We start from the raw sequence: 14,671 nt of genomic DNA, 5'->3' as shown, positions 1-14,671 counted from the left end.
CAGCATTAAATAAGGCAGCATTAAATAGCTTTTTTAAAGGCACTGATATAACTTCATCTTCATCTCATAGGAGTGTTCATCATTTTTAAGTTTTTCAAAAGTACTGTTCATTTCTTTAATTGTAAAACTTAAGTTAAAAAAAAAAAAAAAAAATATATATATATATATATATATACACTGTATAGCATGCAATTGTTCATTATATTTATTGAAAGGTTAACATTATGTAAAATCTCAGGGGGTAAATAAAGTCCTAACCTTCAAATGATAATTTGGGTCATAGAGGTGCAGTTGACAAAAGTAGGGAACCCCTGTATTATGTTATTAGCTGTCTTACTCCTGACCTACAGTAATGGATCAATAAACTCCATAAGCTTCAAGCTTGTAATCTATTTTTTTCTTTATAAAAAGAAAACATAGGCTCCTTCTTTGTCCTCCTCAGTTATTAATCACGGTCTGTCAGACAGCTGTTTCTTGATGTTCTAAATCCAATGTGATGTTCTAGGATTCTCTATGAACACATTCTATTAGAGACATCAAAGGCCATAATTACACTTTAAACAGGAGTGAGAGGTATGCTGAGGGTGTGTAGTACTGATTGTGTTTGTTGCCTTGTCATTATTTCTCCATAAAGATTGCCATTTGGTACCTTTAAGTCTTTAAATATATTGATTTAGTGGCGTGTTGGGGCATTTTTCTGTCTTTCTCAGATATTTGACTGTGAATTCTATGAAAACTCTTCACATTCATGAGGTTTGTGTTCCCATGTGCCTAGCAGATTGTTTTGGATAACCCCAACATCTGGATGACTCCATCTCCCATGACAGATTCTGACTTTATGAAGTGGTATTTATGGATGTCTTGCTAATGGAAACCAGTTTTGCTGCAGTATTGACCTGCGGTGTGAGAATGCTGCAGCTGTGTTTGTGTGTCTTTTAGGGTTGCAGCGGTATACCAGTTTCACGGTATACCGGTTTTACGGTATACCACGGTATGAAAATTGACGGTTTTCATACCATGTACATTTGCTTATCTACGGTATTGAGAAAAAAAATGCAACCGGACGGAGAATCTCACCTGTGCATGCGCATCTCCTTTCCTCCTTGACTGCCTGTCAGACTGGTCAACTTGCACCACACACACACATGCAGCGTAGAAAATGTCATAGAGAAGCGAGGCAAGGGGGTCTGACATAAGTGAATGTGTGTGTGAGTTAAAGCAGTGTTTCTCAACTGGTGGGTCGCGACCCAAAAGTGGGTCGCAGGTCTATTCGGACTGGGTCGCGGACAGCAGTGAAAGAACAATGCCATGGTTCTCCCATTGAAGATATTTCGGCGGCTGTCCAAGTGATAGCCTATTTAGGGCTGGCGAGGCAGATTTAATGATAATCTCGCAATCAGCAAAAGGCTTCTCATCTGCACTTTTGCATAAGTGTAACGGAACCAGCTCGCGATCATGATCTGCTCTTCTCTCTAGCGCGCGTGCAACAACCAGGCTTCCCTCGATATTGCGGAGTGCAGACCTCAAAACTGATGTGACCAATTTCAATTCTAGTGAGACTTTACTAGTTTAAAGCATTACAGAGGAAGTCAAGTCAAACCTCTCAAACAGTAGGCAGCCCTGGCATGCCAAACAGCACTGAGGAGGAAAAGAGCAACCCTGTGCTATGCACTAATATTTTTCTTTCATTATACATCACCTTTACAAAATTGTTTCACGATTTTACATGAGTAAAAGTAACAGTTATGTTTCGACAAAATGTTATAGTTTCATATGAAATAATCTAAAGGTAGAATCTATTAGACCTCATTTTATATCAACAGTGGCAGTTGTAGTTAAAGTTTCAAGATGTGTTTCAGCTAGTACTTCTTTTTTCATAAATACTATAATTTGTTATTATTATTACTATTATTAAAGACTAGCTACACTGACATGGTAATGAGGAGCCTTTCCTCCTGTGTAATATGTATGTTCTGATTGAATTATGTTTGAAATTAGTAAACAAACGGGATAATAATGGGCTCATATATGTAAATATGCTCTTCAATTTCTAAAAGGGGGGAGAGATAACTTCAACAACAAAAATAACGTCACTTGATGCATGTCCATGTACTTGAAAACCATGAACAAAACTATGCAACATAAAAGGAAATTCAACCCAGGATACATTAAATACAGGTTACGTTTTTACTATGGCGGGTCACCACTTGATTTCCAATGTAAAATCTGGGTCCTGAAGCAAAACCAGTTGAGAACCACTGATTTAATGGTACAGACAGGAGCAGTCTGGCTGCGCTGTCGCGCACCTACAATGTTAATTGTTTATAATCATAGGACATTACTTTAAAAGCTCACACAGCTGATGTTATTTTTCATTTAGTAGTTAATTTAACATGCTATGCAACATGCAAACTAACATGCTTTAGTTATATAACATGTTATAGTTACATGCTATTTTTTTTATCATGTTTATAATTCGGTTTATTATTATAATTCTGTTAGCTTTCTTATTTATTCTATTTATTTTATTTATATTCAAAAGGGAGACTTTTTTTACACATACTTCCATTTAAAAAAAAAAAATGGTTTCAAGTTTCAATTGCAATAAAGAGTTTGTTCAACCCAAAAAAATAAAAAAATAAAAAAAAAAACACCCTTCCGTTTTCACTCCTTTAAGGGTCATTGTAACTGATAATAATAATTGTGTAATAATGTATACCATGATATTTTCTGAGACGGTTATCGTACCATGAAAACCTCATACCGTTGCAACCCTACTGTCTTTGTGTGCACTTGTAGGTCTGTTATGGACAAAAATGTTATTGTACTGTAGGTGTTTCAGGAAATTTATTTTGTGCAGGACATGGGGAATCCTGCTAAAAAGACCAGCTTAGACCACCATGAATTTCCAGGCTGTTTTTTGATGGTTAGTGCTTGTATGTGCTGGTCTAGATGGTGGACTAGAATAGCCAAAATGTTCACCACCAACACATAGTTGGTAAGTTGTTTGGCCAACTTGGTCTTTCTTATGAAGCTGGTTGACCTTGCTGGAATCAGACCAACTTAGACCAGCATGCATTTTCATGGTTGTCCAGGCTTTTTTATGTTTTTGTCTGGCTGGTGGACCAGCATAGCCAAAATATTCAACAAAACTTAGTTGGTTAGATGTTTGGCCATTATGCTCTTTCTGATAAAGCTGGTTGACTTTGCAGAAAGGTAGAAAAGACCAGCTTAGACTAGCATGAATTTCCATGCTGTTCCAGGCTCGTTTTAGGCTTTTTAGTGCTGGTTTGGTGCTGGTGCCAAGATGTTCACCAGCAAAACTTAGTTAATTTTTGGAAAGTATGGCCTTTCTGATTGTTTGTTGACCTGGCTGACCTTGCTGGTTTCAGACCAGATTAGACCAGCATACATTTTCATGGTTCTCCAGGCTGTTCTTTGCTGGTTAGTGCTGGTTTGGTGTTGGTCTACTGTAGCAAGTGGACCAGCATAGCCAAGATGTTCATCAGCAAAACTTAGTTGGTAAGCTGTTTGGCCAGCATGGTCATGGAGCATGGTGGAGTTATTTTTGTAATCTAAGACTACCCATTTAAACGTGACTGCTTTTATTTTTATTTTTTTACTTATTAGGAAATTTCAACTTGAGCCTGACAAAATTATGTAATATTATAGAAGGATTTCCTAATTTTAGTTAGGCATGTCATATCCAGAAAACTGCTGGGAGATCCTATTCTGATCATAGAAGATAACAAATCTTTTTATTGGTTCCCTCTTACAGTGAAATCACATTTACTAAGCCACATTTAGGTCAGCAATAGATCAAGTGGTTTTATTTTTACATAATGCCCTTTCTAATTCCCAATTCAATAGTCCCAGTGTGTGCCTTAAGTATCTGCCAGTGCAAATTGTTGTGATTTCCGAAACGTTGTATCAAACAGCGCTTTTATGTTCTGAGGTTCCTTGGTAAGCAGAGCTTTGACTAAGTGTCATGTTGAATTAGGATCAGCACCTCTAAAGAGGCCTAGCTAGATTTGTGCATAACTGTTTTCCTGGTCCTCCTCACATGGTCCCTGTGAAGTCATGGTAAAAATGTGCATTCATTTTCCATGCTTAGTTACCTCCATGGTAGAACTCTACATTAAATGCTTAATCCGTATGTTAGACTAAACCAGTGGTTCTCAACTGGTGGGTCATTACCCAAAATTATGTTGCAGGTCTGTTCTGAAAGCAGGGAAAGAACAATGCTAAATGCATATAATAAAATGCAACTAACCAGTTAATTGTGCATAATCAGAGAAGCAAAACAAATAGGCGGATCAGCTTTTAAAAGGAAGTAGAAAATGCCCATATCTTTTGTTGTTGATGTCAAAGACAGTGTGCACAATCAACCTCTGTATGTTGCTATTTTGGCAGCAAACGTTATATGTCACTTGGTGCCATCTTGCCGTATATGGTAGATGCCAACGTGAACAGGCTACATGATATGCTTTCATCCTTTAATTATTATGTAGGGCTTTACTGGTTGTTTAGATTTACTATCAGAAATAATTAATAAATATTTCTTTAGTTATTAATTAATATTTAAATTAATTAATTGAATCTAACTCATTAAAACCTCATATGGGGCTCCAGTAAATGTAGTGTGCTACGTTTAGGAGCAAGTTTGATTATTAGCAATAATTAATCATTATCAAAGATAATTTTAATTATTAAAACCAATAGAACATTGATGAGAATCAACGTTAGCTTTTTTAATCCTTTAAATCAACAATTATCAAAGATAATCGTTAATTGTTAACATTGATGAAACATTAATTAAAATTAACACTAGCTTATTGATCAAATTCAACAATCATCAAAAATCATTTTCAATTATCAAAAATCAATAGAATATTAATAAGGATTAACATTGACGGGGCACCACCCTGGAATCAGGGACTAATAACCAGATAGTAAAACAGTCTTAATATTAGATTGTTTTCTTAGGAAAATCGACATCCGAAGAATATCGATTTTCGGGAAAAAAACAATGAATGAAGGTTTGAATCCGAGCACTGACATCCCGTCAGCATGACACAGGCGTATGCAAAACAAACCAAAACACTTCTCTTTGTAATATAAACAAAGTTTATTTATGCAGTAATATCAATTAATAATTAATACAATGCAGTCAGTAAACTTCCGACTTACAACTACAAACTAAACAGTGATATGATTAGATATGGAAATAAAAATAATCCTATAACATATAAGGTGTGTGTGTGTGTGTGTGTGTGTGTGTGTGTGTGTGTGGTTAGTACGAGAGAGAGAGAGAGAATTAAGTGATGGCCCTAAAGCCGATTTCGCGATCGTGGAAGAGAAAGCAGCTGTTATTTTATCACTCAGAGACGCGGTGGACGGCTCGTAAAAGTCCCGCGTTCTTTGACTCTTTAATGGATAACTCAGTTTGCCAGTTTCACCCGCGATGGCGAAAATCAGGAAACAGTCCAATTTGGTTGGACCACAATACAGCAAATCAAATTCGTGACAATTAATACCCTGAGTATTAATAATGAACGGACATGGCGGTGCGTAAACTGTACAAGCAAAAACCTTGAAACACAAGAATAACACACTATAATATTCTATCTCTGCCCAGATGTAAACCTCTTATTTGAATCGCATGAGGACAGAATGTGTGTTCATCTGTCCTTTAATTCCGACCTGGTTCCTTGAGGCTCGGGTGATGACGGGAGGCCGTTTCCTCGCTCTGTTGGCGGGCATAGCTGTTGATTCTCTGCGGGCTGGCGGAGAACTCAGAAATGTCAACTTGATTGAAGATGGAAGAGAAATCTTTAATCTCTTCACTTCTGCAGGCAAACGGATGAAGTTGCGGATTGCTCGGCGGTCTCCTTCGGATCCGTTAGAGTGTTCGGTTGAACACAGAGTAATCTCAACATGTCAAGCGAGATGGAGATTGTATGGCCACAGTTTCAAGTCGGACGTTACTTCCTTGTGCCACGAGGTTGCACCTGAGAGCAGCGATGAGATGAGTTGCGTCTACACACTGCAAACAAAATTGCTGGAAGCCAATCCAGGAAGCATTTCAGAGGTATTTCTACTCCTGATGATGTCATGGTTTGAGGTGCGTTCTGTTGTGTGCCTCATCCAATAGGAGTTGAGAGTTCGATCCTTTGGTGAGCAAGGCTTCGTGGGATTTGTAGTCTGTTTTGGACTCCCTTTGTTTGATTTTGGCGCGATTTTTATCAGTATAATTTACGACTTGGAATGTGGGGGCTTGAGTTAGGTTTTTACGACTGTGTTAGGCCTGCCTTTGTCTTCTATCTGAATACATGAGGCCCAACAAAACCCATGAAAAACTAATTTAAAGAAAATGTGACCCAGACTACATTAAATATGGGTTAAAAAATTTGGATGAACACGGTTATTGCATTGTGCAGTGAATTAATGGCTGCCGACAGCATGAAGCTATCAAAATTCAAGTGACATTTAGAAACCAAACTCTCAAACTATATAAAAATGTTGAGTTTTTCAAAAGTTGTGAATGCTAATAATAATAATAAATGACCATTATATTATATTACATATTACATTGGATGTCTACTTGATGTCCAATGTAAAATCTGGGTCCTGAAGTAAACCAGTTGAGATCCACAGGACTAAACCATGAGTAATAGATTTTAATATTATAGACTTACCGGTACATGTATCAGAACTTTTGTCAAACCCAGTGGCCTGATGAAAGACTGATGAAGACTATATCTGACTATATCACTAATATACTAACATTTTCTTTTCTCTTGCAGCACTAAGCCCATTGATCTCCACTTTCTCCCACCCTGGTGTTAGAGACTACTCCCAGCTTACCCTTGATCTCACCCGGAATGAACTTATAGTGGGAGCGAGGTAAAAACCCATGCATTTAGCATGTGAACTCAATACTCGTTATAGATTATTATCTCATATGATGTGACTAAAGCCATGATCAATGCATGAACTTGATCAATACATAAACACAATTTATTTACACTCACAGTGGGGTCCAAAAGTCAAACCACATTGACAACTTGGGATTATTTTCATTTAAACCTGGATATTAACAAAGTTTTAGGACTTTTAAACATTTACAACAGAAGAAATAATTAAGATTTTGCAATATTTCCATGTCACTAATCAAATGTAGGCCAATTTATGATATTGACCATGTTAACGCCTTTGTACAAAAGATCAGATAACAGTAACTTGCTTCCATTGAAGCACACAAGATGCTCTTGGGAACCTTCTCAAATCAATTTGGGATAACATGAATCACCAGGTTTTGTACAAACTTGTAAAGTCCATGCAATTTTGAGTGCATGCTGTTATTGAAACAAAAGGAGGACATACCAAATAGTAAGAAATTAAATTCAACATTTAACCCTTTAAGGGCCTGTGCGGAAAAAATAATAATCAAAATATTAATAACTACAGTCTTGACCAACACAAAATTGATATCATTTGAAAGCTTAGAAGCTCTACTTTACAGTGCATGTAAGCATTATAACCAAAACTGAACAAGTGCTTTGAAAATGGCAGACAAATTAGAAGTGTTCCGTTTTAAAAATTTATTAATTTTGCACTGAACATATAATTGTAATCAGTAAAAACATCAATCTCATCACATAGCCATGTGCCATATGTTGTTGGAAAGCTCTCAAAGAGTAGAATACAACCAGTCTATTTGTTTTTATTCACAGACAAAAATATAGAAAGTAATAGCACACATTTTCCATTACTTAAAGGCGGCGATTATCTTTCAAACAAGCCCACACAAAAGGTAACCAGATGCATAGATCATTAGATAATTGACACAAAACACAATGTGCATAGTGCACACGCATCTGGCAATCTGGCATCTTGCAATCTGGCAAGTCGTGGAGCGCTTAATCAATCAGATTGGGTTAAGACTGGTTACAAAACGTAATCCATATTTGGGCAGAGATACATGTGATTGGTGACTGTTACATATGGTCACTAGGAGATGATGCCAATTACAAGACACAGACTCAATGATGACTCAAATGGCACAGAATGAAACTCATTCCATAAAATCTCATTACTAAAATCATGTCTGCATGCTATGCAAACCTTTAGTCATTGTTGTGTTTGCATATGTAATTAGTTATGTACAATTATTTTTTATTTGTTTGGAGAGGCTTTTGGACACTAGGATAAATTTGGAGAGGCTTTTTGACACTAGGATAGCTATAACTTTTTATTGCTTTGTCGTATCAACACAAAATTTTACTCAGTTACAGTTGACATTGGAAACAAACAAACAAAACAAAAAGTTTTTCGGAGCCACCTTATTTACACTCTGAGGTACTGTGAAAAATGTAAAATCAGCAAAATAAGAAAAAAAGTTAATTTTTGTTTGATTTTTCAGCAGTGTCTTTGGCCAAGAGTCTCTGAATTTATTAAAATCTATATCAAATTTCTTTTTTAAATGTTTTCTTTACAATGATACCAAACACTTGACCCTCCTTGTTATTTTTTTTTTATTTTTATTTTCTTTTTAGTTATAAGCCCTTAATTTTGGTTATGCCACTCAAACAGGAAACCTCGGAGCTTAAAGGTTTAACTCAAATTATCATGCTGATAATATCATTTGTACCGAAAAATTTTGTCTTAGATTAGTAAAATTCAAAACAGAAGTATTTTCACTAGTGATCTCTTTTGGAACTTTTGGACCCCACTTTTTTTTTTTTTTTTTTTTTTTCAACGATTATTACCTATTGTGGTTTATATTGTCTTTTTATGTTCAGTGGTTTGATGATCTAAAACTAATCTTTTGCATCTCTCTCATTTCTCCACAGAAACTACCTCTTCAGATTGAATTTAAGCAACATTTCACTAATTCAGGTATGAAGCAGGCCTGCGGTCTGTGTTAAAAAAAAATGACCACTCTAGATGATGATTTCTGTCCGATCCTTTCTTTGTAACTTTGGCTAGGGCTCTTTTGTCAGGACTTTGGCTGTCGGGGAGCTCTGGCTTATGGCTATTTATACTGCAACGAGTGGGTCAGCTCCCAAAGCCATCTGGACAGGCTTCAAAGGCCTTCATTCTCTAGCACAGATAGAGCGGTTTTGAAGTACAGTGTTTTTACTCTGGCTTGGCACTGCAACCACTTTGAGTTCTCAGAAGGTCAGCCAGGTTCTCTAAGGTCTAAATAATAAATTAAAAAAATGAGATGGTGGTGGCTTCCTCACCTGTTGCCGTGGTTGCATATATCAGGTTGATTCCCCAACAATCTCTGTGCCATGTTTGGTAGATAGGTCAGACATTTATTGAATGCTCTTGCAGACCATTCATAATGTTTCATGCATGAAACAGCTTGTGGTGAAGGCTGAATAAAATGTCAGTGCCAACGCACTTCAGGTTGCACAACAAAAAGAAACTTAATATGTCACTCCTTATACTCCATTTACATATTCCCATGTCTGCAGTTACTGTTTTGTTTCAGTGATGTTACTAAATTTGTTTGAGGATTTCTTAGTCATCCTAGTGGAGAAGATTAGGTGCAATTTAATTTTTTTGCATCTCACCTTCACCTGAGTAGCTCTCTCTTACACTCCTGGGTGATCCCAAACCGGGAATAAGCAAGAGCGATCTTTTTCATTTGGATTAACTGGAGCATCACAAGTGGAGGCTGGATTAAAATTGATGAGCAGCACCTTGCCAGCCTTTGAAGGAGAGTGTCTTTACCTAAACAGCAAACAGAGGGAGAACAGAAGGATTAGGACATGCTAGAGGTTGAGGAACCGTGTAGGCAAAATCAGCTGCAAGGATTTACACATTTTACATTTTCATCAAACTGAATTGAGTCATCTTTGACAATATGTACATATTATGAATTAAGCATAATGTGAAGTATTAAATTAAACTTAAAAATCACACTTTTGCCTAGTTTATAATGATAGGGTACAACTAATATTAAAGGCACACCTTAAGTTTTTTTTTTATGGTCACAAAGTAAATCAAGATTAATTATTATTTTTATTTTTTTATTATTGAATATTAATGGAGCAAAATCATGTGTGAAAAGAAAAAATAATAGAAATTTATATTGATTTTTTTTTTTTTTTAAATAGGTAGTGAGGGAAAAATTTAAAAGGCCCCCAGGGAAAAAGTGATATTGTGTCAAAATAGGGACAATAGTTATAGAGCAAAATTTGAAAATAAAATCAAAAGAGCCTTTACCCCATTAGCACTGTCGTACCCTATAGATTGTTTAAAGATTACTGTTTAGTTTGATGGAATTACATTTACATTTATTCATTTGTCAGATGCTTTAATCTAAAGCTACTTACAAAAGAGGAAGAATACAACATAAGCTATTCATTTTAAGTACGAAGTAGTATGAAATCTGTTGCATTACAAAGTTTCAATGGCATCAGAAAAATACTATCCAAGACAGAGATTAGAGTGCAACAAGAATAATATACTCTATATTTATAAAATTATATTAAATATAATTTTTATTTTTTTTTTAGTGTATGGTCAAGTGCTCATATAATTGAAATCCTTATAAAAAATTTTTATTGTGTTGACAGAGTTGTACTGGCCTGGCTAACTCAATATTGCAACCCACTGCTGATGTAAAAAAAAAATGTATTGCTCAGAGGTTGCTCTTTCGTAGCTCAGGATACTTAATTGAGTTCTCAATTATGTTTCAAGTATCAACTTTATCTCAGATATTTTTGGTAGAATTGAATGAAAAATGTTTGAAATCTCAGTTTTTTGGCAGATGAGATCTCTTCTGAAAGGAGAGAAACAATGTGAGAACCAGGATATTTTTTTCCCAGGAGAAATATCTAAGAAGCAGTAAACCTTTTTTTTTTTTTACATTTGCTTTACCTTTTATCTTATTGCTGTCTAAGAGATACAATTGAGATATTAAAGAGATTAAGAGACCAATCCAAATGTTTCTTAAATCAGCATCTCTATGTGTATGACAGCCAATCCATTCCAGTGTCTGTTGAATTTCTGCTTGAATTTTTGAGCCAGGAGTGGCATAAAATCACCCAACAGCAATGTGAAAGACTGGTAGAGAGCATGCAAAGACGCATGATAGCTGTGATTGAAAATCAGGGCTATTCCACCAAATATTGATTTCAGAAATCTTCCTAAGTTTAAAACATTAGTATTGTGTTGTTTAAAAATGAATGTGAACTTGTTTTCTTTGCATTATTCAAGGTCTGAAAACATGGCATATATTTTGTTATTTTGATCAGTTGTCATTTTCTGCAAATAAATGCTCTAAATGACAATATTTTATTTGGAATTTGGGAGAAATGTTGTCAGTAGTTTATAGAATAAAACAAAAATGTTAATTTTACTCAAACACATACCTATAAATAGTAAATCTAGAGAAACTGAACATTTGGAGTGGTCTCTTAATTTTTCCAGAGCTGTATATTTTGAGGTGATCATTTATAAAAATTTGCTGTGATATTAAAGGGATATTTTAGGAGGCCTGGGTAGCTCAGCAAGTAAAGACGCTGACTACCACACCTGGAGTTGCAAGTTCGAATCCAGGGCATGCTGAGTGACTCCAGTCAGGCTTCCTAAGCAACCAATTGGTCCGTTTGCTAGGGTGGATAGAGTCTCGTTGGGTTAACCTCCTCGTGGTCACTATAATGTGGTTCTCGCTCTCAGTGGGGCATGTGGTGAGTTGTGCGTGGATGCCGCAGAGGATAGCGTGGGCCTCCACATGCACTACGCAGGAACGTGCTCAACATGCCACGTGGTAAGATGCGCGGATTGGCGGTCTGATGTGGAGGCAACTGAGATTTGTCCTCTGCCACCCGGATTGAGGCGAGTCACAACGCCACCACGAGGACTTAAGAGTGAATTGGGAATTGGGCATTCCAAATTGGAGAGAAAAAAAAGAAACAAAAAGGGATATTTCAGTCTATATCTGAGTCTATATCACTCCCTAAGATTTTGCCTACCATCTCCTTTTGTGTTTTGGTGAACTATCCTTCTAATGTAGCAACAATAACTGCAGTAAAAGTGTGATCAAGTTTTGTTAGGGTTTTAGCACCTATATATATCATATCTTAAAGCTGGAGATTCCATTATATGCTTTAATTTTTTTCCCTTGACAAAAGCCATTGTTATGGAGCAGACTGATGTCTGTATAGTATCCTTTCACATCCATTAATTTCTATCATATTAACACATTCTTTCTCATATTCACCTCTTCCACCTGTCTGCCACCTCTCTCCGTCTCATTTTGTCCTTCTCACACCATTAGAGCTCTCCTGCATCTTCCTGCCAGGAGTGTAATGGGACTGACAGAAAGCCAGCTCATCTCAGAAATGTATGTGTTGGTGCCAAACATGCAGGCAATGGCAGGGGAGAGTGAAGCTCAGGCAAGCCTTTTCAGCTTCACCTAAGCTGGATGGGGTGAAAAGAGCTGTCCTATGATTCCTGCCCTATGAGTGCCTGTCTGAGTTATGCACTGCTCTAACCCTTGGATGCACACCTTCTGCCCTCATTTCCGTGAAAGTATGAATGTGGGAAAGTTGCCATGGCCAGCTAGAATCTAACTCAGCACTTTGAAAAGCATCAAATTGATCTGAGGAAGACACAGATGTTCTTATTGGTGGTGCTTGGCAAGCATTACTGTTACTGTTGTTCATACTTAAACTCTTGAAAGTATGGTTCAAATGTACTCACCTTCATGTCTTTCAAAAGCTGTATGACTTTCTTCTGTGGAACAAAAAGGGGAGAAATTCTGAAGAAAGTACTGGTCACTTTTTTCGGGTGCAGATACAGTAAATGGGAATTGAAGCTTTCACGCTTAAAAAAAGATCCTTTTTGCAATTTTTTGAAAATGTGAAAGCTCCAGTCCCCATATATAGTAAATGTATACATTATTTAAAATGTCTTCTTTTGAATTCCGAGGAGGTTTGGAACAACACAAGTGGGAGTCAGTAAGGCCAGAATTTTCATTTTTGGGTGAACTGTCTGTAGGGATAAATGATTTTCACCTGACGGATGATAAAACAGGCAAAAAAGTCCAATAGATTTTGTTGAAGGAGTGAACGAAACCGTATCTAGGGACTGGAAATGGAAGCCAAAGAAATAATTCTCGCAGAGGACTTGTAGTAGCATTACGCCATTCATTAAATCCCAGCATCTCATCCAATATTATCTAGGTCCCACAGCTGTCTCATTGCTTGTATGCCGTGTCGCTTTCACTCGCATATGAGCAAAACACACAAGCATAGCACACGCTATGCATTCACTTTCAAGCAACATTCGCTCAACATTTGGATCATCGTTTGGCTACTCACCTCGATGCTCATGCTTTTTCATGAATTTCATCCAACAAGATATGCAAGTTTTCTGTTTATTCTTCTTTTGACGGAACAATTGCAAACAAATAGCTGGTGCCGTTTGTGGTGTGGGTGTTCTGCCTTCAGTGTTCCTCTATTCACTGTTCATCATATTTATTATCTGCATGAACAATTGTTTTTCAAGCGGCAGTGTTCATTTTGCAGCAATGTTGCACATTACAAGAGTATTCGATGCACATTGTACACCGATCTTCACGTTAGGTCTGAGAAAGATGGTCTGTTCTAATACTCTATTCTGATTGGCTGGAATGCGTGCAGTTCAAACCGTTGAATGCACAGGGAGTTCCGGTCAGTTTTAATCACCGTTAAATATTAATGCACTGTTTGTAACCATAGAAACATAACATTACAGAGCAAGCAGAGTGAACTATAGCAGTTGAAAACATTTCCTAGCCACTTCATCAGCATAGCTAATATAATGGAATTCAGTTTGTTTTGCACGGAGAATGAGAGATTGAAATCAGGACCTATTAAATACAACTTTCGCAGTCCAGCAAGGCAATGCAAGAAGATTTCAACTGTAATGTGTTGTGTATATTATGTTTCTGTCCAGAAGTGCCACCTATAGCCATTAGACAACCCCTCTACATTCTGTGGATATTATTATTTCTGGATTGTGCATTAAATTCAGTTTTGGTCAAGTGAGTGGTCGATTTAGAACAGGCAGAGCTGCAGATCTAACGGACTTTTGATAAAATTAACCGTTATTTTTTACTCCTCCAGTCAAAATTTGCTCTGCAAAAAAATAAAAAATAAAATATTACAGCTGTAACTAATCAGTTCTCCGCTTTGCGTCGGGTGGTTCTTCGCCTCCGCGTCGGGCATTTAAAATAGTTTAACACACACCTAGCCGTGGATTATCCCTTACATATCGGCCACATCATGCTGTTACATCTGGTTACATCAGAGTTGAATGCCCAAGTATATCTCAGTAACGGGGAATCAGCATACATGTTGACTACTTTCAGTGTATGTGGTTGATTATCTCCATTAAGCTCAGCTGATGCTTCTCATTTTCTGCTATTCAATCCTATTGCACATTAAATCACAAACTCTTGCTTTGATTTTCTTCAGATGCCTACAATTACATCTCCTTTAAAGGGGCAGTATCATTGTTGCTGTGTAACTTCTGATGCCTAGTGGTAGGCTATGGTGTCAAAACATTACTGAAATGTAATTAATAGCATAGTATATTGTCATATAGTTTTATGTAGTTGAAGTGATTCGTGTTTTCTTATTCTTTTGTTTTCTCTGGTCAGATCATA

The 14,671-nt window shown here is 36.7% G+C and overlaps 1 protein-coding gene across 5 annotated transcripts in view; it reads left to right on the top strand.

Annotated features, from left to right (window-relative positions):
• Positions 1-14,671, top strand: part of LOC127446925 (semaphorin-5B-like) — a 258,511-nt gene that overhangs the window by 121,912 nt on the left and 121,928 nt on the right. For all 5 annotated transcript variants that reach the window (XM_051708262.1, XM_051708261.1, XM_051708258.1 and 2 more), the window contains 2 exons: positions 6,807-6,906; positions 8,856-8,901. In XM_051708262.1, coding sequence (XP_051564222.1) covers positions 6,807-6,906; positions 8,856-8,901 — 146 coding nt within the window. The remainder of the gene's footprint in view (positions 1-6,806; positions 6,907-8,855; positions 8,902-14,671) is intronic.

Source organism: Myxocyprinus asiaticus, chromosome 10, assembly GCF_019703515.2.
Source record: "Myxocyprinus asiaticus isolate MX2 ecotype Aquarium Trade chromosome 10, UBuf_Myxa_2, whole genome shotgun sequence".
Lineage (NCBI taxonomy): Eukaryota > Metazoa > Chordata > Actinopteri > Cypriniformes > Catostomidae > Myxocyprinus > Myxocyprinus asiaticus.
The sequence above is the reverse complement of the archived record's forward strand: the minus strand, read 5'-3'. Positions and strand labels throughout refer to the sequence as shown.